General features: G+C 41.3%; 1 protein-coding gene across 1 annotated transcript in view; it reads left to right on the top strand.

Annotated features, from left to right (window-relative positions):
* Positions 1–21,455, top strand: part of LOC147688970 (uncharacterized) — a 52,443-nt gene extending 30,988 nt beyond the window's left edge. Inside the window, exons 8-12 of the mRNA XM_086939990.1 lie at positions 5,104–5,154; positions 16,835–16,867; positions 17,159–17,188; positions 20,701–20,775; positions 21,283–21,455. Of these exons, the coding sequence (XP_086796116.1) occupies positions 5,104–5,154; positions 16,835–16,867; positions 17,159–17,188; positions 20,701–20,769 (183 nt within the window). The 3' untranslated portion in view covers positions 20,770–20,775; positions 21,283–21,455. The remainder of the gene's footprint in view (positions 1–5,103; positions 5,155–16,834; positions 16,868–17,158; positions 17,189–20,700; positions 20,776–21,282) is intronic.
* The last annotated feature ends 1,834 nt before the right edge of the window (positions 21,456–23,289 follow it).

Genomic DNA, 23,289 nt, shown 5'->3' with positions numbered 1-23,289 from the left:
TATATATATATGATTTTATATAAACATATATATATATATATATATATATATATATATATATATATATATATATATATATATATATATATATATATATCAGCCCACTTCCTCCGTTTACACCGGGACCTGTAATGTGCAATCCAGGGGCGGAGGTCGCCCTGTATTAATTGTTTTCCACCAAGCACAGCGGCCGCTGTGCATATGCACTTCCAATCCAGTTAGTTCCGAAGAATTCCACAAAACAGTGCGTGTGCTCAAAATAGATTTATTCCATTAAAGTTCCAGCATGTGATACACGGCAAGTATGGGACAGGTGCCTGCCTCGCATTGTAGCTGCTGGTGAAGTGTCACTGGGCCCCCCCTGCAGGGTCCCAGATCTTTCGATCCAAAGTTGAACCAAGTAGGTATCAGCCTGGACCTGCCAGCGCAGTGGGTCACTTTCCACGACCGGGAGCGGCTGTTACAAATCCAACAATGCACGAAACCCAATTTGGAAATGACCACAGGAAATGGATCCAAAACTTCACTTTAATACCGGCAGCTTGCCAGCAGACTCCCAGTCACAGGTGTCCTCACAAAAATACATTAGCCAGACGCGTTTCGAGAGACGAGACTCTCTTCTTCAATGGCATGGGTTTGTAGTAGCAAAGGGACGCCTTCTTCAATGCACATCTTTAAACAGTTCCCGCCCCACTGGGCATGTCACCCACTGCGGCTTTGTGGGATCTGTAGTGCCAAATAAGTTCCAAGTGGGTGCATCTCTTTGTTCGAATAAAACCATATCAAGTCCAAGTGGAAATGAAGTCCACAAGGGACAGGTGCCTGCCTCGCTTTGTAGCTGCTGGTGGAGTGTCACTGGGCCCCCCCTGCAGGGTCCCATATCTTTTGTTCCAAAGTTGAACCAAGTAGGTATCAGTCTGGACCTGCCTGCGCAGTGGGTCACTTTCCACGACCGGGAGCGGCCGTTACAAATCCAACAATGCAGGAAACCCAATTTGGAAACAACCACACGAAATTGAACCAAAACTTCACTTTAATACCGGCAGCTTGCCAGCAGGCTCCCAGTCACAGGTGTCCTCACAGATATATATATATACCGTTATTGTATGAAATTGTATGAAATTGGGGTATTAGTTGAGAAGAGTGACTGACTACCCACCTCAAATAAAAATCACAATCCTTGTCAGGGTGAAGTAATAAAGTCACTACATTACCCTGAGCTCAACCCCTTGGTAGCTATAGCATTGACCAGACAAGAAATGTGTAAGTTATGTATATAGCACCAACACAATAATAGATTCAAAACACAACAAATGGAAAATCCCAACCTAATCTGGAAGAATAGTTTACATTTTACATTTTATTGATTAAAATAGCACCAAAGCAATTAAAGTTCAATAAAGGAAACCAAACAAATGAATTTGAAAGTTTAAAATAAAAATAGCACCAAAAAGCGCTAAGCATCAACTTCAATCTGCTTGGCTTGACAAGCACCAAGGCAGAAGTTATGGGTGACCACAATGTAGTGTGGGTAGGATACAGAAACCAGGTTCTACCCATTCAGACGCTTTCCTCCTGACTCAGTTTATGGAATGAAAATCTAAAACCTTCAGAGGAGCAAGGCAGCATGCAACGGCCAAAGGGGGCTCATCAACACTGGATATCTGTTGGATGAGGTCTCAGTGAAGTGCTGACTTTTGGCAGAAAAGTTGCAAGCATGTAAAATTTGAAATTTTCCCCCAGACATGGTCCCTCATCGGAGAGATACTTTTGGTGACTTTACCCAGTGAAGATGTCTATTTTCAGACTTAGTTACGTTTTTGCGACCTTGGATTCTTCCAGCAGGGCAAGGCAGTAGGCTATAGCTTAAAAAGGGTCCACAGGGCCGAACTCCTTCCCATCAAGGTCCTGCTGAATACAATTGGAAGTCAGCCTTATCACCCTAGGAGCCCACGTCTTTGTCCTAGGTGCAAGACACAGCAGATCCAGTCCTCCGCAGCCCTTATTAGTTAAGAGACAGCAGGTTTAGCCTTTTTCTGTTCCCACAGGTCCAGTAGTGCCTGGCACCACCCTGTTTCAGTAGTACCTGGCAACAGCCTGTTGGTGAGGTGACACCCTAACCAATAGGGCAAATGTTACCAGGTGTAAGCAACATTTCCTGTGTTCTCTCCTGCAAACAATCCCACTCTACCCCTCTCTGCCTAAAGATTGTGGAACCCTTCTCCCATTGTGCAGAGTCTGTGTGTCCACCACATTGGAGTGGTAATGGAAATGAACAGCACCTCCTCAGTGGTCTCTCTATACCAGTTCTGAGGCCAGCTCCCCTCCCACTGTGATTGGAAACTGCCTGGCAGAGAGAACAAAAAATCACCCTGCCAAAGTGTCATCTAACATTTGCTTGTGGCAGGGTAGGCCTTCCATGAAATTAATTAAGTTCCTGGCCACAGCCTGCTGTTTGTGCTGTTAAGGAAAATAAAACAACACCTCCCAAACCAAAGGCCTTTGTCTCTGCTCTGGGAGCAGAGACAAGGGGTGCTGTTCAGCTGCTGTATGACAGTTGGAGGTCATGGACATGGACTCCCAGAGATTTAAGGCAGGGAAAAAGTAACTTTCTAAAAGTACCTTTTCCTTATTTAGTATTAAAAAAATAATTTTTAATAGCTATTAAATAGAGTCCTGCAACTCTATTTTTAGCTGACAAGTGGAATTTGCAGTTTAAAAACTGCAACAAAACCAGTACAATGTTAGGCCTGAAGCCTTGTTTGTATTGTCACTGTAGTGGGTGGGGCAATACGTGCTGTAGACAACTAGTGATATTTAATTACAAGACCTAGGTACACTTGGTACCAAATACTAGGGACTTATAGGTAACCTAAATATGCCACTTAGGGGCATATCAATTTCATCATGTTGAAAGGGGGAGGATAGGCACTATGCAACTCATTAGCAGGGGTAAAGTGCACAGAGTTCTACAGCCAACAAAAACTGATAAGGCAACAATCTGAGAGTACAGCATGCAAAATATGACAATTTCTTACAGATATTTATAGGATGTTTCCGGTATCTCATCATCCATTCGTCTGTCACTGTGTCATTCATATTCTTAGGCCACCCACCAAAGCATACAGCATGGGGCACATGGTCAGCTGACATCAGCAATTGGCTTACCTCTCTGTGAGTGACAAGATTCTGTTCTTGCACAATGTACACATATAAAGGTAGTCCACTTTGGCAGTATTTAATAAATACATTAATGAGCATTAGCACAGCCAAATATTTGGCATACAGCACCAGACCTATTGGCTTTCCCAATGCTTGCTTATTTTGTAACCTGGATAATAACAATGAAGCCTGCACCAGGAAACATAGAGACACAAGGCCACCAGGCCACTCAAAGAAATTAGAAGACTAAACTGCTAAATGAAACATTCAGAGATTTTTTTTTGCCTTAACTGTTGTTTAACTACTGAATATTTGTACATGCGCCCCTCTGGCCATCATAGAATTTCACCTTTTTCACTTTTGATTTGTCGTTGATATCTCCTGCAGCCAGTGCATTTTTTGTGCACCACTCTTTGTCTGAATACATTGCTATTCTGAGTCTATTCTGTTTCTTTTTGAGCTAGTCCTAATACCCCTCTACCCACTAACTCTGATTCAACATCTAAAGTTATGTAGATATCTTCATGTGTTCCAGCTTGAGAGTTGAGATGTTTCTCATTGCTCATGTCGGATATCTTAGAAACCTGTCCATTGTCAGGCAACCTCAGTTCTACCACACACACAAGGTGCATAAACTATGGAAGAAAACCTACTACTATTGAAACTTTGGATTGTATCCTTCTCAATGCATTGTTAGGCACCAAATTATCTACTCATGCCCTTCTGTCCCCCTTCCACCTCCACCTGTATAGATCTGGTGACATTTGGTGTGGTATTGTGACTATGCCACCAGTGTCACATCATGATACACGGCCCAGAAATATATAGCTCATATTGATTTTGCTTTATGCATTTCGCTGTCTGTTATATGATTCTGCCTCCGTCTTGATATACACTATCATCTTGTCCTTTTCTAGCTTAAACTTGAACTTGAAATTGAACAGCTTTAGTATACTGGCAAAGAGCAAAATGCACTATTTTGAAATTATTTCTTGGAAACTTAGAATTAAATGAAAACTTGTCCTATTTTTTCATATGTTTATTGTTAATAATGATTTTTTCCCATTTACAAAATGAAATATTATGTCATCATTTTTATGAAAAAAAATTAGAGGGAAGAATTTGAAGACTGTAGCCCTATAGAAAGCAGGGTACTCTCAGAAGGTATGGCCTCCAAGACTATCTTGTATACTTACTTACTTACTCATGAATAACAGACCTGACAATCTCAACCTCCTCAGGTTCAAATAGGAGGTTGAACTGAGACCAATAAAAGGTATTGATTGGGAAGCAGCCCTAATGCATTCTCGTGAAGTGGCGATAAAAACAGCCTGAGGCTTAGACAGTTGAAGGTACTGCACAGCCTATTTCATAGGCAATGGTTGTTTGAGATGGGTAGAGCGCAGACTTCTAATTGTTTACATTGTGAGGATGGGGAGGGGTCTTTTTTCATTTAGTATGGGAATGCCCACATTATATTCATTATATAGAGGCAGAGAAGGTGATTTATAGTGTGTGAGGCTGGCTAAAGAAAATTTGGTGTGGGCCCTGGATGGCCTATTATGATCTAGACTGGGAGTCTGAAACATACCCTAACACCCTGATAGGGAGAGATGTCACCCTAGGGGAATAAGAACCCTCTGTGCCACTGAAAGCACAGCACGAAGATTGCTGAGGATGGAGAGGCTGAGGAGAGCTCACCGTTGGATGGTTCACACCCCCCTGTCGCTGTCTTTCAGTGTTATATATGTTAATTCAGCCAGGATTGCCTCTGTATTTGCATTTAATGTGTGCCGATTGTACAGGTCATGGTGGTGAGGTTTGTAAAAAGCAATAAAACAGTACAAAAAGTAATAAATAAAATGTTCTGGTTGGAAAGCAATGCATTGTGCTATTCTGTCAAAAGGACATCTCACTGTGATTGCCTTTACTATTTTCTAGATACAACTTAAACTTGAGGAACCAGTTTTTGATCTGCTGTGTAAACTGCTGGTAAGTCTCTCTCCTCTTTGGTTTATCTTGGGATTCCCCTAAACAGAGAGAACATTACCCTGTCACCTACCTTGTATCAGGCACCAGGGGTACCTCTTTCAGCAGTGATGAGGGTCCTGAACTCCCCTGACCTGCTGATTAAGGTCCTACTGGTTCAAAATGTCCTGCAGCAAGAGATCATGAAGCTACAACTTCTGTGTCTCTGCTAGGAAGCCATCTTAAAAATAATTACAATTAAACCACTAACTTATTTGTTTTTCTATTCACAACTAGTGAAGGATGGAATGTACTCTGCCATACACTAAAGACACCAGTATTTAACTATGATTTAACTTTAGTAAGTAACAGCATTAAGTCTCATTGCACTTATCATGACAAAAGAAAAACGAATGGGCTTATAATACATGCCCTTTTCCGCAAGAAGCTCCATCTGCATCCTTCCAAAGTCAAAACAGAGCAATTCCACCCTATGTGTATTACTCTATCACAGTAAATTTCAGCCTCCGCTGGAAATAATCATATTATGCTATCATGCGCACAATGCTAACACCTTCAAGCCAAAAAATGTCAGGTGTTAAGGTCCATTAGAGAGATCTGAAGCATTAGACAAATAAATGCATTGTCCACATCATAGCAGATTAGTTTTGTTGTCAAGCTACTGTTATACTCCAAAAAGATTTTTTATTGTCAAGTTAATTAAAGCTCACAATTAAAATACATTGTTTATAAAAGAAAGTATATCAAGGATAAAAAGTTAGTTATCAAAAGTTAAAATATTGTAGTTCATATAATTGGTTGGTCAGTCGATGTGCCTCGTTTGGGTCGCCAACCCAAGAATGCTCAGTGTCACTATCTGGCTATTGCACTGTTACATCTTTTTGTGCTTCCTTGATCCTCATTGCCACTGCGTCAAGGAATTTTGTAATTCTGCAGTTTAGTTGAGTCTCTTGCGGGTTGAAACACAATTTCACTGCCTGTCGACAGGATCTAATCCCCTTTTGATTCCAAATTACACGTAGTAGTGTTCTCCTTATGTCAGTTAAACCTGGGCAAATACATATTATGTGGGTTAGATCTTCAGAGCCTTCTCCGCAGAGACGGCAAGTTTGGTCTTCCTTGTTCCTTTCCCATGGGGCCAAGTGAGGGAGAATTGGTAATATGCCTAGGCGCAGCTTTAAGAATTTCTCCTTGGTCTTCTGTTTGAACCCATGGTCTAGGTACACTTGGGGCTTTAAAGTTTTGTAGTCATTTAAGACTAACCATCCATGGGCCCTTTTTGCCAGATTTTCTTTGTCTTCCAGTAGCGATGTTATTTTCGTTGCTTTTGTTACTAGCTTTTTAAAGCTCTTGTGGTCTACTGTGCTGTTCCAGAGGCCAGTCAGTTCGAGACTTTCTAGAGATTCTGTCAGATACTCTCTAGCGTGCAATCGTTCTTGTCTTTGCAGTTCGGTCCAAAGGTGGGTATTTAGGGTGCCTGGCTCTGCATTTCTGATCTTGTGCCAGTATTTTATAAAGCTACCCCTTCTTTCCACTGTTTGTTTTTGTACCCCGAACTCCAGACAAATTTGTGCAGGAGATGCGTAGCTGGGTAGCTGAAAGATTGACCTATAGGTTTTGGCGATCACCTTGTCGAGTGTCAATGCATCTCTTCTGAAAGTGGATTCGCCCCCATATGTTAGTGTCGGTTGGAGACGGGCTCTAAGTACCTGTAGAAAAGGCTCAAGCGTGTGGTCTGGCAGAATCTTCTTCAAGGGTTTCATCGCGAGGTGGCTCATGATTCTTTTTCGGTGTAGCGACTCTAATTGGGGTTTAAACGACCCTCTGTTTTCCACCAGAACACCCAGGTACTTGTAGCATGTTACTTGGTCCAGTTTGTGTCCGTCCAAAAACCAATTGTTCTTCCTGATCTTTTTGTAGATTACTGCCATGATTCTTGTTTTTTTCAGGTTGATGGTTATGCCATTGCGGTGTGAGAATGAGATAGTGGTGTTTAGAAGATGTTGGAGGCCTATTGGGGTGAGACTTATTAAAACGAGATCGTCGGCATAGAGGAGATTGGTCAGCGTAATGTCCCCCAACCGTGGGGCGTGCGATTTGGTGTTGTCCAATTCCTCTGGTAGGTCTGCCAGTTAAAGGTTGAACAAGCTCGGGGCTAGGACGCACCCTTGTTTCAGGCCGTTGGAGGTGTTAATTCGCCTTGATAGGTGCGTCCCATCACCCAGCTTGATCCTGACCCAATTGTTGGTGTGGAGTAGAATGAGTTGGTTCAAGAGGGGGTATGATTTTCCCCCTTTTTCGAGCTTTTGCCATAGTTTACCCATGTCCACATGGTCAAAGGCTGAGCTGTAATCTATGAAGCTCAAGAACAGTGGGTTCTTTCCCAATTTTGCCGCATCTGTTAGTAACGACAGAGCCATAATGTTGGTGGAAATTCCATGTCCTCTACAGAATCCTGTTTGAGTTGGTGGAATTATGTGGTTAGACTCTGCCCACGATGTCAGTTCTTCTAGTAGTATGCCCGCGTAATACTTTGCCTCTATATCTAATAGGGCAATCAGCCGATAGTTACCAGGATTACTCCTGTCTCCTTGCTTGTAGATGGGCTTATGATAGATCCATTCGAGGATTCTGGACATGTTTCTAGTTCCAGAGTGCTCGTAAAGAGTGGCACTAATGTGTTGCTCCAGAATTCTGAGTCATGCTTGAATATTGCCGGTGGAATCCCATTTGGGCCCGGGGCTCCTTCCATTTTTCCCTTCTTGATTTCGGTTTTAATCCGGTTTGCGGTTATTTTAATGTCATTTTCAATGCTGAGTGTTGATGTACTGTTATTCTTTGCCCCCCCCTGCCTTCTCTGGATTGTATTGTGCTCTTGTACTTTCTACTGCAATTCTAAGCCCTTTTTCAAACTTTCTTGTTTCACTGTTCTCCTTATTAGGCTCTTTTTCTTGTGTTATCGGGCCTGAATGGTTGTTTTATTTGGGTTGGTTGAAGTGGTTATGCAAATAGTCTGCCCAGGCTGGCTCTGATATATGTGAGCTTATCCCGTGATGCCCTGGTCACAGCAAACTGTGAACCGTTTACCAAAATTTGGCGCTGTTTTTTAGTTTGGAATCATACTTTATTTTTGCCCAGAGTTCGTCGTTCGCCTGCCTCTTGTTTTCCCAAATTTCCTTTTTTAGGCTTACTTTTAGACCGAGTAGGGTGTGTTGTAAGTGTTCTTTTGTGGGCTGTATGCGCAGTTGTTTCAAAGTTTGCTTGATATCCCTTTTGAGGCTTTTTATCTCCGGTGTACTTGTCTTTCTCATTGTACTCTTCGAGGATTTCCCTTTAGACGTTCTTGGTTTGGTTGCGTGTTTGGTCCGAGGTCCTTTGTGAACCCTTCCTAGACCTCTGTTTGATTTGCAGCCGAGTTGCCTTGCTGTGTTAGCTCCTTTGCGTCGGTGGAGAGTGCTTCAATGTTGTCTTGTTTAAATCTGATGCATTTGAAGTCTGTTGTTTATTCAGAGCCGTAGGTAGCCCTGACTTCCTTGGAGTTTCCACTAAGGGTATTTAGGACAATTTCTTGCGGCAGATGGTCGCTTTGATCGCTGTCGCCCAATTGAAATGATCTGATGGCGTCAAATAGGGAGAGGGTTACAAATGTGTAGTCTAGGTAAGAGGAGGATGTGACAGAGTGGTAAGTTGCTGCTGGGGGAGTGTCTTCTTCAAACCGGCCATTCAGTGCTCTTAAGTTTAGTTGCTCTAGGTCTTTTAGCAATTGTGTTGAATATTTTGTTGGTTTTATTGCCGGCACTTGTGCTTGCACTGGTATTCCCCATGCTCTGTTGAGTTCTTGTGCTATTTCGTCTTCCGCTGCAGTGCCAAAGAGAAAGAGATTAAAGTCTCCTGCCAGGATTATGTCCTCAACTTCCCCCTCAGTCATGATTCTTGCTGTTTCCTTGGCCAATTCTTTTGCACCCTTCTGCTTGTGCTTCGGGTGTATGTAGGAGTTGATTATTACAAGAGGGTGATCTGGCTTCCTTGTGTTGCGTGTAATGACTGCCACCTGTATCACGTTAGGAGCTATGGTTTTAGTTTTTATTTCCCTCATTGATCCTATTTTGAGTATTGAGGCAAGGATCGTTAATCCTCCTGAGCTGTGGCCAAAGGATGAGGTCCTGGTGTCAGGGAAGGTTTGCGTCATATATCCCTCCAGGGCTATCTCTTCTACTTCCCAGGTTTCTTGTAGTAGTATTAAGTCAAATTACCTTAGGTATTTTAATGTTTCCTGGTCGTCCAGTTTGTCAGTCAGACCGTTGATGTTCCAGATACATATTCTGAGGGCAGATGAATTCGTTGTTGGAGGTTTTGTTGTTACCGCTTGAATATGGGATGGCCTGCCTTGGTAGCCTGGTGACTGGCTGAGTGCTCCTTTTAATATTGATGTGGCTTTGGGGCGATGTTCTCTTTCGCTTTCTTTTAAGAATGGCGTTGGGTAGAATGGCCTTCTGCCTGGTTCAAGTTTTATTCCCCACTGTGCGAATTCGTTATACTTTTCTAGGATACGATCGACCCGGTCATTTGTAGACCATGTCGTCTTAGTTGTTTCTGAGTTATTCTGTACAGATGCAGGTTGAAATTCGATTTGAAGTAGATCGGTTGAAGAAATTCCCTCCAGGCCCTCAATTGAGTTAATCAGTTTTTTAAAGTTCCCTCTATTCAAGACGTCCACTCTGCCTCTGGATTTGTACTCTGGAACAAATATTAATATGTCTGTCTTGTTGGACGAAGTAGCGCGTGTTGGTTGGACTGCAGTTTGGACGGGGTCGTTAGCCCTGTTGAAAGGTTGGCTACGGTTGAAATCTGTTGTGACTGTGGTTTCCCTTGGTTCGGGGTATTCGTGATCCTGCTCCAGAGCCGGCAGGCTCTCGTTTTGTGGCGCGGAGGTGTGACTACTAGTTGAGTTGCATTCGTTGGTCGCTCGGTCTGGGCTTTTCCGCTGATGTGTGGTTTGTGTCTTTAGCTTCTCCTTATGCCCAGGGTGATCGATTGTTGTTGTAAATACTTCTATTGTGTTTGTTGTTTTTTAGTTTGTCGGAGGATCGTGCGGGAATCAGTTTTTCCCCTGGAGTCAATTTTTTGCCTGCGAGCAGAGTCCGCTCGGCCTCATTGTAGGAAGATGCAGTCTCATCTTGTTCCTCCTGGCAAACGGGCTCCTTTTGTTGCCTTTCCTGCTCTTGGATGATAACTATCGTTTTCCTGTTCCTGTCTTTCCTTTTTTGTTTCCGGCGGATTCGTGAGTTAGTTGGCACTGCTGTGCTCCTTACTTCCGGAGACGGGAGGGTTGAGAGTAAATATTTGGGCAATTGGGTGGCTTTGGGAGAGCAAGTCTTCTCATTTTGATGTAACTTATTCTCTGTTTTTGGCGGTTTTCCATTTGGTTGTAGGTCCCTGATCTCATTTCCCTCAGTGGCTGGGTCTGTTGGGACCGGTGCCATGATTGGTTTCAGGTCGTCCAGAAGGCTCTCTAGCATTGTTGGTAGCGTCGCTAGCTTGTTTATTATTGGGAGGCAGTCGCATTATGTTATTGCTAGCGCTGAAAGTTCTGCTGCTTCCTGTCCCCTTTTTATAAGACCGTTTAGGTCGCCTAGTTTCCTCTCAATCCCTGGGGTAAACTCAGCTAGCGTTTGTAGTACTGTTAACTGCATGTCTAATTTTTAAGCCGCCACTAAGTCTTGCCACTCCCGTGATGCAAGGAAGGTCACGTCGTTAGCTGTGGCGTAGGGGTTCTCTTTTTTCTGACTTTTAGGTGTGTTGGGTATGTTAAAACGGCCTGTGTCACTCTTCTCCTTAGGTGCCATTTGGAGAGAGTTTCGCGCGCTTGTGGGCGTAGATGGGGCGGTGCTACTTGGTTGAGGTGTTACTTCCATTCCGTCCTGTTCACTCGGGGCTTTTTGCTGCGGCGATCGGACTGATAGATCGCCCCAGTCATGTAGATCTTGAAGTTCAAAAATGATGGAAGCATCTAGTGCTCTGTTTACTCTTGGCCCACTTGGAGTGGTGTCCTTAAGTGGAGAGCTTTCTGTTGTTATCCTCCTGGGGAGAGTCTGTGTGTTTTGGGGACTCCTCAATGTCATATTTAGTGAGCTGCTAGACTCCTCTGACCGATCTGTTGTTGTGCAGGCTGCGACGCCTTTTTCCTTGTTGATTGTTGGCCCGCTTTCAGTTGATACCTTCTGCGAATTGCCGATGTGGATGTCCACCACTACAAGTTTTGAGGGTCTTTCTGCTTCCGATGGTTGTTGTGCTTCTAGTGGGGGATATTCTATCTTCCCAGGTTCCAGAGGGGTGGGTAGATGTTCTATATTCCCATTTTTTGTAAAGATTGCTGCTCCGGGGTGTTTTAAGAACGCAAATTTTGTGTAAATTTTTGGTTGGTAGGTATGTGGAATTTTGCTAGCTGGTTCTCCGTCTATAGTTATAAGGTCTTCAGTTCTGACTCTTTTTAAACCTTTGTTTGGTTTGCTTGGTTTTCTTACATTTTATTCGTTTTTTGGGCCCGTTGTAGTTGGTGAGTAGTTGTCTTTAGTGGGTTCCGAGCCGAGTTTTGAACTCCTAAAAGATGGTTTCTTGAAGCTGACTGTAGAAGTATTGGGGGAGCAGTTGTGCCCATGCTCCAAGACCCTGAACAGCTCTCTAGGTATGATCCTATTTTAGACAATGGCTGTAATGACAGAATATCCAACTTGGAAGTAGTAGCCATCAGGTTGCTTTTTTAATCTAAGACTTCGGAGAACTTGTTGGACGGCATGCACTCCTCTCCTTTAGAACATTTTCTACTGCAATCTTGCATCAATCAACCTCAAATCCTTTAGGCCTATAGAGAACTTTCCTGGGTTTTGAACACATGTTGGAATTTAGTTTTTGGGGCGAATGTTGTACCTACAATACAGTGTACATAATTTTTGTATGTAATGACATTATTTTAAAGTACATTCACAATAACGGGGTGCCTACAGGTGTTTATAAATTGGCATATAATATCAAGAAATAATAATGTGAAGTAATAATCTACATGTTACAAGAGAGTATGAAAACCGCCAAAGAGGTGCATTCAAATGACATTGTTTTGGGTGACAAATGCAAAAACCACAGTTGATGGACAGAATGCATAACAATGTCATACATTCACCCCAGTACAGAGATCTGGGACTAAATCCATCGTTTTTTTGTTGTTGTTTTTTTTTGGCGCAGGGTACATTAAATGAGATAACTACCTCTGTTTTACATATAAGCAGTAAAAGACCCCTTTAGGTTTGCAAGACAGTTTTGAATTGTATTATAAGTCGAAGTGAATGAGATCAAAAGAGGTTTTGGGTTAACGACATCTGACATCCCAGATCATCTGCATCCAGAGCAATAGAAGGAATTTATAATAGCAAATCCCTAGTAGTTTCCCTGAAAATAGGCACCAGTATTTTTTATGAAGAACACAAATAAAAGGTTTTCAGGGGGAGACCAACCAGAGAGCAACCCAAAAATTGATGTGGTATAAAATAGGGTTTTCTCTGAAGGGAGAAATGTTGTTCTCCTTTCGAAGCTATAGTTATTTGGTGCAAATACACTGATGTGTTGCAGCAACATAATAGAAATACTTATTTATTACATTTCCAATTGCGTATTTGTTTATTGTTATGAGTCCCCTTTGGAAGATGTAATAGTTAAGTACTCCTGACATGCTTTGTGAATTCAAATAAAGGTGTACATTTCTTCACAATATAGTAGTAGCCTTACAGAATCTAAATTCTAACTTTTGTTGTGAATTGGACCCTAAGTTATTAAAGAAACTGCCACAAAAAGATGTCTGTACATTGTTTTGTGGTTTTTATAAGAATGGTGCCTCTCCTGGAAAATAACTATGTGTCTGCATGAGTGAGGACGCTTATTTCCCTCCCAAGGAGCTGTAGATAACCAAGGCACCTAGTTGGCATGTCTGTGTTAACGGTGGTTGGTCAAAAATCTACTCTATTCTTTTAACATATTTCTTGTTGGGCACAGGTTGCTGCTTTGTTCCAGCTGATGAGATCTACCCCTGTATTGCCAATCAGACAAGCAAATGCCTTGCTAATTTCAGCCTTTTCTATCCTTCCTCAACTAAAGAGTAATGCCATTGGTAAAGTAGCAAAGGCAGTTAAATCTGGATCCCCTTTAGACCCTGCCCCACAGACATTTTTCTGAAAGGAGGTGATACTATTTTATCATCTTTGACCAACCTATATAATCTCTATTTGCAAAAAGGACAAGTTCCCAACCACTGGAAACACGCAGCTATTAGTCCATTGCTGTAGAAATCCTTCTTGGACCCCGACAAGACAGAGAAATACAGGCCAATATCTCCACTCCCTGGTGCAATCAACATTTTAGAGAGGGTGGTCAATAGCCATCTGACCAGTTTCCTGGAATTGCATAATCTTTTACATCCAACTCAAACTGGATTTAGACCAGGGTATGGCGTCAATACGGCCCTCCTAGTAGCTATGGAAGACCTTAGGAGAATACTGGTTCATGGTGGCTCAGCTGCGCTCATCCTTTTGGATATGAGTGCAGCTTTTGACACTGTTTCCCGCCCTATTCTGCAAAGTAGGCTGGAGGCGCTAGGAATTAAAGACAAAATACTAAATTTGCTGACCTCCTTTCTGGAAAATAGAAGTTTCCAGGTTAGTGTGGGACTCTGCCTGTCGAAGGTCCATCAGCTTAAATGCGGAGTACCCCGGAGCTCATCCTTAGGCCCTACTCTTTATAATGTATTTATGCGCCTCTTGGCTGTCATCATTTGCTCAGCAGGTGTTATGATGGTCTCATACACTGACGACACCCAGATTGCCATCGCTCTTGCTTCTAACATCTGTCAAACCCAGGCCTATTTACTAGATTGTATGGACCAGGTAAATGCTTGGATGCACAATAGTCACCTTAAACTGAATGGCTACAAGACAGAGGGCATGTTGGTCTGTAACAGTTCTTCCTTCTGTAATAATACTTCCTCGCCCCCATGCCTGGGTGATCATCCCTCTCCAAAAGAGAAAGTTAAGAGCCTGGGAGTATCCCTTGATAAGGACCTTACCATGGCATCACAGGCCAGGAAATTGGTGGGACATGTGTTGATCTTTTGAGAGCTCCCAGGAAGACGTTCAAATGGCTTCCAATTGAAACTCGCAGAACAGTAATACAAGATCTCATTTTGTCACACTTAGATTATGGCAACTTACTTTCTCTTGGTAGCCCTGTGTATGTCACCGGAAAGCTGCAGGCTATACATAATGCCACAGACAGAACTTTGCTGAATATTCCCAAATTACAATCAGCGAGACCAGTGCTGGCCAGCCTTCATTGGTTGCCAGTGTGGAAGAGAATTGAGTTTAAGACTCTTTGTATTGTACACAAAGTAAAGCATGCCCAGACACCACATTTTCTGAGGCAATTTATTGTACCTCACACGAAAGCACGTGACTTAAGGTCAAAAAGTCAACTTCTCCTGGCAATGGCAAAAATAAAAAGGGCCAGAAGCGGAGGACGATCCTTTGCTTATCTGGTGCCCAGGCTTTAGAATTCCCCTCGACTGGCCTAAGAGTCAACAATAATTGCTCAGCTTTAGGAAGCAATAAAAAAAATGACCTGTTTTCTTGAAGCAGTATGTCATCCCTCAGGTCTCATATTAGCACTGGAATGCCCATGCTTGGGTAGCCATGCACTCTACAAGATCTCGTAAAAAAAAAAGAAATCCTGTATCCCAAGTGATATCTAGGCGTACATTCACTCAACAGAGAAATGTCTACTCACACTCTGACTTTTTAAGGCACCAACAACTCTTGGGAATTTTGGCAGTAGCCCAAATAACACAGGCTTCAGATCAGACTACATGCAAAAAATAAAAAAGGTTTTTTACATGTTTTTGTAAATCTATTCAAACACACCCAGATCTTAGCTCATGTAGTAGGTTATTTCGCCATTCTTTGAACTATTCCACTAAATAGTTTTGAAACCTAGGCCTCTATTTAACAAGTTGGGCCCGTTAGATTGTTCTCAGATGGTAATTCTCAAATAGAATTGAGTGGATTGTATTGAAGAAGAGATGATCTTTCTTCTGTGGACCTATAAAGAACCAATTATACCTACTGTTAGGTCCAGCCTTTGAGATAGCTTTAGCTGTTTAACCAGACTGCTGTATTCCCCCAAAAAATATACATGTTATCAGATCTTTCAGTCAGTGGATTTTGTTTTTGGTCTGGTAAATTGTCGTTCAAATATTGCTTCTGTCTACCACCAACTACAACATGGACCAAGGGGTCGGCCCAATTGAGTAATCAGATTCTCTTTATGCCAGTGATGACAATTGGCTTCTCAACAATGTGGATATCTACCAGTCAAATTGTCCCCTTCAGTTCCAGGGCCAATGGAAAAATATGTACTTTCCTTTTCAAAATCCTTTTTCTTTTTAAATATTTGCTTCTTTTAATTACTTTTTGAGGACCTGTAAGGTTCCAAATATCGCTAACAGGCCCTCATTGTCTCTTGCACAGCACGGAATCCCATGTACTACTTCTGGAGGTGGGCATCATACAACAGGACTTTCCACTATTTCTTAACAGTAAAGTCGTTTATAAAAACACAGTCAGAAATATTTTACTGTTTTTTGCAATAAAGTATAATACAAACCACTGCAAGAAGTTTTCCTCTGGGAGCAGATGCAAGAAACATAGTTACTGCCATCTTACAATGTTGATGTCATGCTTTATTATTACATACCAATCCACAATGGCCAACCCAGTGCTTTCAAAAGCATCTGACATCTTGGAATGCTAACGTAATGAAATGAAACAAGTACTTCAATGGGAGCTTCTCTAAAATGCTCGACAACAAAAAGAGAACAGTGTGAAATCGGTGTTAATCTGACATAATCCAGGCTTCTCAAATATGCTCTGCAGTATACTGTAGCAAGTCCATCCACTATGTAACAATCAAGTTTAGCAGTTTAAATCAATCCCTTTCCATTTAAGTTATTGGTCTCCAGGACTTTCTTTGGCACAATTATATTATAGCCTTATAGCCAGCCGTAGAGGGCTATACCATCTGTTAAAGGCCCTCTCCAGCATTAAAGGCCCCGAGCCGAAGGCCAGGAACTTTAACAAGGGAGAGGGACTTTAATAGCCGGTATAGCCCAGCTACGAAGGACTATAAGGCTATTAGAACATTCTGCCACTAGAAGACAGAATATTCTAACAAAAAAGAACAAAGCCTTAAGGGAGCATGAAGGGATTGGAATCCCCTCTGGGTCCTTGAAGCCTTTGTTCACAGGCAGAGCTGCGTACAAAGAGACATTGGAATGTTGGAGGGCATATACCAGCCATTATAAGACCGGAGCAGTCCAACATTTCAATGTTCTAATAGAAGTTTCTTTTCAGTAATGATGTTATCTTACATTGGTTTTAACAATTCTACTACAGATGCTCAAACCCCAATTTTTAAACATAGCTTTGCATGTAGAAAGTTCACATACTCTATGTATGCTATGGATTTCTTCACTTTAGTGATGAATAGTTCAGCCTTATATAGGAAGGTTTTGACAATTATTCATATTGGACGTGTTCATCCGGAAAATTTGCATGTCTAACTATATGCAACTGTTTTTTCTCTCCAGGGTGACACTTTGTTAAAAGTTGGAGATCTTCTGGTAAGCCAAAGTATATTTTCATGTTGGTACATGCACAATTTCATGCAAATATGTTCAATCATATGCATTTGGGACAGGTGCAAAATGTTAGCTCCTGAATACAATGTACAACTAAGAATATCAAAGCACTTATTTTTCCAAATCAAGATGTCATATGACTCTGTAAGACAGACTTGTATCAATACAGTTTACATTACAGCAACACTAAATATGATAGTCTAGAAAGATGCTACAGAACATGTGGTCATGTGTCTTCTTTTCAATACAATCACAATGTCATTGTGTTTTTAGGACGACCTGACAGGCTCTCTGAATCTTGGGGTAAGTCATTCAACTTGTCTCTCATGTTGCATGGTCACCTGAAATAAAACACAGGCTATAATTGTAATTAAAGCATCAGCCCCGTTCACTAATAATGAGTTTTTCATGTTTACAACAATCTGGACTCTGATTTGAGAGAGTGCTAAAGCCCTCTCATGATCCCTCTCCCAGTGTCCTCATTATTATGGGTTGACACGCCTCAAATGTAGAATTACATTAGCTGCGTGTGCCTGTTGTGTTATTAATCTCAATAGCAGGTCAATTATTTGATGTTAATCTAAAATATATAATAATTGGGCATATCTTTGATATTGAATATTGTAATGAGGATGATGATGAGGATGATATTATCATTATTTATATCTCCTTCTTTTTAATGTCATGAGTGGGTTGCTCCTCATCAACAGTATGGACCCAGTATATTAGGGATTGTTGTGAAAATGTCTTAAGTGGGACATCTTACCTTGCTACAGAAAGTCCTGTGGTTGTCTTAAGCTTAAATAAAAACTTTTATATATCAGCCCTTTTCACTTCTTTTAAAAGGTTATCATCTAAAGAGAAATTCCTGGAAATTGAATCTGACTATGGCGCTCAGGCTACACTTAAGATGACAAGCCAAATGCCTTAGACAGTAGAACATTCACCCTAATAATGAGTTTACATACAAACACAAACAAGCATTGTTAAATGCATTAAGTTTAGCCTTGGTGATTAATAATAAGTTGTTTTTTACTGTAAGGTGTAGCTTGCTGGCTAGTTTTAAAATATAAGTTACAGAAAGACTGGTAAAGTGTTATGACTTGCTTACGTACAAAAAGGCAATACATTGTGCTGCTACTAATGGTATAGTGCAGGTAAGTAATAGCAATATTGTGTGTTTAAAGGAGTTCTGACAACTTTTGGATCCGATGCCACTGCATTTGTGACTGCCTGTTTAGTAAGAAAATATAGCAATATTTGGTGTTTAGAGGAGTTATGACAAATTTTGGCCCTGGTGCCACTGCACCTGCTTCACCATTCAAATCATGACCCTATTTCCTGACAGGTAACTGCACTTGTCACTGCCTCTTTAGTACTAAATCTTGCAATATTTGGTGTTTAGAGGGGTATCTAGATCTCTGAACCTCGGTTTCACTGCAACAGCAGCGCCATTGAAATCACAACCCTAGTGCCTGCTAGATAACTGCACTTGTGACTGCCTATTTAGTAGTAAAATATAGCAATAATTGGTGTTTAATAGAGTTATAACAACTTTTAGCCCCAGTGCCACTGCAGCTGGTGCACCATTTAAACAAAGCCCCTTTCAATTGCAAGGTAACTAAAATTGTGACTGTTTAGTAGTAAAATATAGCAACATTAGGTGTTTAAAGGAGTTTTGACAACTCTTTGGACCGGTGACACTGCACCTGCTGCACCATTCAAATCATGACCCTTGTACTTGAAAGATAACTGCAGTTGTGACTTCTGACTGTTTAGTTGTAAAATATAGCAATAATCGGTGTTAGTGTGTTGCCTGGAGCTTTTGGTCACAGTACCACTGCACCTGCTGCACTATTGAAATCATGTCCCTAGCACTTGCTAGATAACTGCACTTGTGGCTGCCAGCTGTCTGTTTAGTTGTAAAATATAGCAGTATTAGGTGTTTAGAGGAGTTCTGATAACATTTGGGCCCAGTGCTACTGCACCTACTGCACCATTCAAACAATGACCCTGTTGCCTGAAAGACTGCGTTTGTGACTGCCTGTTTAGTAGTAAAATATAGTAATATTTGGTGTTTAGTCGAGTTATGACAACCTTTGGTCCCAGTGCCACTGCACCTGCTGCCCCAATTAAATCAAGCCCCTTTTAGCTGCAAGGTAAATGCAATTTTGACAGCCTGTATTGTAATAAAATATAGCAATAGTAGGTGTTTAGAGGAGTTCTCACTACATTTGGGCCCGGTGCCACTGCATTTGCTGCACTATTCAGATCATGACCCTGATGTCTGCAAGGTAACTGCACTTGTGACTGCCTGTTTAGTAGTAAAATACAGAAATACTATGTGTATAGTGGGGTGCCTAGAGCTGTTGGTCTTGGTGTCACCGCACCTGCTGCACCCTTGAAACATAACCCTGTTGGCTCAAAGATAACATGCTCTTGCGACTGCCTGTTAAGTGTAGCATTTTAGCAATAATCTAGGATTAGTAGTGTCCCTGGAGCCTTTGCCCCAGTGCCACTGCATCTGCTGCATCATTCAAATCAAGTCCCTTTTAACTGCAAGGTAACAACAATTGTGACTGCCTATTTAGCAGTTAAATATAGCAATATTATGTGTTTAGAGGAGTTTTGCCAACTTTTTGACTTGTGGTATTGCACCTGCTGCACAATTCAATTCATGACCCTGTTGTATGCAAGGTAACTGCACTTGTAGCTGACTATTTAGTAGTAAAATGTAGCATAGCTCTTGTATATTATTTTTATTTTTAACAAACAACATTTATTACAACATTTAGAATATGATCCTAATAACAAAATAAATGAAGTTGAAAAAAATCAATCTGATAAAGCCTACAAAGTGCAAAGAAAGTTACTAAGGCATGAATAGGAAATGCCACAAGTGTTCTAAGGGTAAAGCATCTGCTGTACACAACTAAGTAATAAAAAGCAAGCATTCCAGCATACTGTTAGAAGCTGTCTGCATTTTCTGTGGGAAGAGATCTTATCCTAACAGTGAATGGGGCTTAAACAGTGTGAACAGCTTTAGTAGACGTATTGTCAATGCGTGCAGCCAGGGGAAGTTAAAAAAAAGAACGTTACACACAAAAGCGGATTAACACAGTCATTTGGTGTTTGGAACTGTTAAGAACCCCCTTTTAAGATATATTAAATACAAAAGATTTCATAAGCACAGTAAAAACCTAAAAATGACTACAGACCGATGTCTCTAATGGCGGACATGCACCTCTTCTCCACAGACTGTAAGTGTTGTTTGAAGGCACTGGACAATAGCTGTATTTAATAAAAGGTGTAGCATTGTTCAACTTTGATTATACTATCTCCTTAGTAGGGTATCCGCTCTGCCCATAGTTACTCACAAAAGCTAGACTAGTTAAACTAACCAAGAGAACAACAGGTGAAGTGCATCCACAGCCTCATAATGATCAGAGGTTTGAATCCCAATGGCACTGCATCATCCTTTCATTCCTTCAAGCTCATTACTAGGGAAGTGGGTAATTAGAAAATCTAATATTCAAGCACATAAAGATAATTTACAGTTGGGTTGATATAAGTAAAAGCCTTTATTATCAATATCATACTGACATTAAACTTTACATGAGTAGCCAGTAACAAACAGTACACCATAGTATCCAGGTCCAGCACACTCCTGGGTCTGTGCTTTCACATTGTGGAATAATATCAAGAAGAACCATAATGTTTTCATCCTCAGCTGACTGATTATGTTTTCTTCTCATATAAAATTGACCTGAAATGTACTACTCTGGAATAATTATGTTTTTTGTCTTTGATAAAAGGGCATCGCTGGTGGCCTTCTCCAGGGCGGTGGCCTTCTTGGTGGTGTTAGTGGCCTCCTTGGCAAATGAATTCAGGTAACGTCAACGTCTGGTTAAAATTCTAAACATGTGCATCATTCATGATGATTTCATCCCAGCACTGCACCTATTGTCACAGGTCTGTCACCGTTCAACCCATCTGTGCGACAAATAGGTGGTACCAACAGAAGGCATCATCTTAAGCCTAAAAACGAATCTGATCCTATTGACCACACATTCAAATTCTGTATATTTCTTCAAATATGTCAAAGACAATCACAATAATATTTTAATTTCACCAACTCCAAATAATGAGGCTCAGGGACTAGAAATGTCAACCTAATACAAGAGCAGCCCATGTAATTCTTCCATCAACAAATACAAACCTTGCACTGACAAACCCCTTATAAACACAAGGAATGGTGCCAGGTCCACTTGCTACAACCACTAGTGTAGCCCCTAAGCCCTTAAGCCCAGACTTACTAAGGACTTGCACTGTCCTTGTGTGTCTCTTCACTTTCCTAAGAGAGCTGCTCAGCATTTGTGGTTGTTTTCTCTTTCTAGGAGCACCGTCTCTGACCTCTGCACCAGTGGAAGGATTCCGATGATGAATGCCTGACCCTCACCTCTTTTACATTTCGATGCAAGAGATTACCTTCTAACCGTCAATGTGAAATACAATGTTTCCTGCTGGCTTATGTGCCAATCCTTCAATAAAGTAGCAATAGCATCATAAATACTGTCTCATCTGAATTACTGTAACTCCTCTACAAATGCTACAATGTTCACCAAGTCGAAAGTAAACTGCGTTGATTAAAAAAGAGTTTTGGAATGCATTGATAACACTTGTTATTTACAACACTTGCTCGTCTGGTATGAAGAGCAATGGGAAGAACAAATATTATATTATCATTATTGCTTATATTTTTGGTTGTAATATTCTGACTTGCTGCGAACGTTCGATAATGAGACATATTTGTCATAGGATAGGAGATAATTCTTGGCATTTATGACACTTTCAATTTAGGTAGGAAAGTGTAAAGATCTGTCATTTGTGCGTCTATTTTTGCAAGCACATGAAACATAAGGCCTGATGTCTGATACTCTTTTGCTGGCACAAAGCATTCAACCCACAAAATCATAGGCTCTGTGAGTGAAAAACAAATTCGCCAAAGGTAATTTAAAACTCAAAATTTTGATTTTGCTACTCATTCTGAATTGCAAAGAGGAGGGGGTGTGAAAGGGGAACGCCAATCCTCATTTGGAATCACAGTGAAATGGATTAGTGTTTTAGAATAGGCATTATTCGGTGAAATAGTCAGTGGGTCAAATCACTACAGCTTTCTCTCACTAAAGTCTTCCCTTATAGGAAACGTTTTTTAAATCAACACGTCATTTTAGTAGACAAAGTCTGCTTTAAAAAGTTTCCAAATGTTATGGGAAGCAAATTCAGGGACATAGGTATGCTGTCTCTTGCAGACCACCATTCCTACATTCACAGTTCTTCATACAACTCTGTAAATTGTTATCTGCCTAGTTATTATGCAGTTTGCGATGTGACTTCTTTGTTCCTTAGTCATGTGTCAAATTGGTTTGCAGTTCACAAACCAGCTGGCCAGCTGTGGAGCCTCTGCTATGACAGAAGAGCATCACCCTCTACCCCCCGACAGCCTCAACATTTGAAAAATAAAACGATAATAAACGTTGTTATTATCGTTTTATTTTTCTTCCATTGAATGAGTTTTGGAGGCGGGCCATTGTAGGGCAAGTCATGTGGAGGATGGTGGGCACTGACTTCAGTGCGCATGTGGGTTTGGCTTGCAATATTAGGACGGCTAAACAGGTATGTGCTCTGAAACTGCCCCCAACCCAGTTTGCTCTGCTGGGTTGCAGACAGCAGGCACAGGCTCCCAGTCTCCTTGGGAATGCAAATCGAGGGTGCTCAGACCAATCCTGATGCTGCTTTTATAAATGAGAGCAGCATCAGGACTTGCAGCATGGAAGGCTGGGAACCACGGCTGCAGCGAAGAAAAAGCAGAAGAGCTGCATTTTGTCGGGCGGTGATGCAGCAGATAAGTTCTTTTTTAAAGTTTTTATTTGAATGTTTTCCTCGTGCCTCATCACGCCATTTGCCCCACTGCCCGCCTCTCTGCCGGCATGCCCACCGGTAGTTGGCATGCAACTTTGACATGCTGTCCAAAGAGGCATGCCTAGTTGGTTATCTATTTTGACAGTGAAACAAGAAGGAATATTAAGATCAATGTGAATCAAGTCATTCAGAAATACTTGGGCTGACCCAGCTTAAACAAGTTAAATGGACTGAGAGGTTTCAAAGCTGCTGCAATTGTACTAAATCAACAGATAGCATTTCCATAGCACACAGGCCTGGCCACTGAGCAGCTTTATCACATTTCTAGAAGAAGGAAATGTTGTAGACAGGTTTTGAATATCAAAAAGGAGAGAGACAAAGCTTATCAATCATAAACAGTTTAAGGTTTTTATTTTTGTTGCTTTTAGTTAAGTTTGTTTTACTGGAGATTTATAAAACAATAACGATATGTATAGCAAATA

This window comes from Lissotriton vulgaris, chromosome 10, assembly GCF_964263255.1.
Source record: "Lissotriton vulgaris chromosome 10, aLisVul1.2, whole genome shotgun sequence".
Lineage (NCBI taxonomy): Eukaryota > Metazoa > Chordata > Amphibia > Caudata > Salamandridae > Lissotriton > Lissotriton vulgaris.
This window is presented reverse-complemented; position numbering and strand designations above follow the sequence as displayed.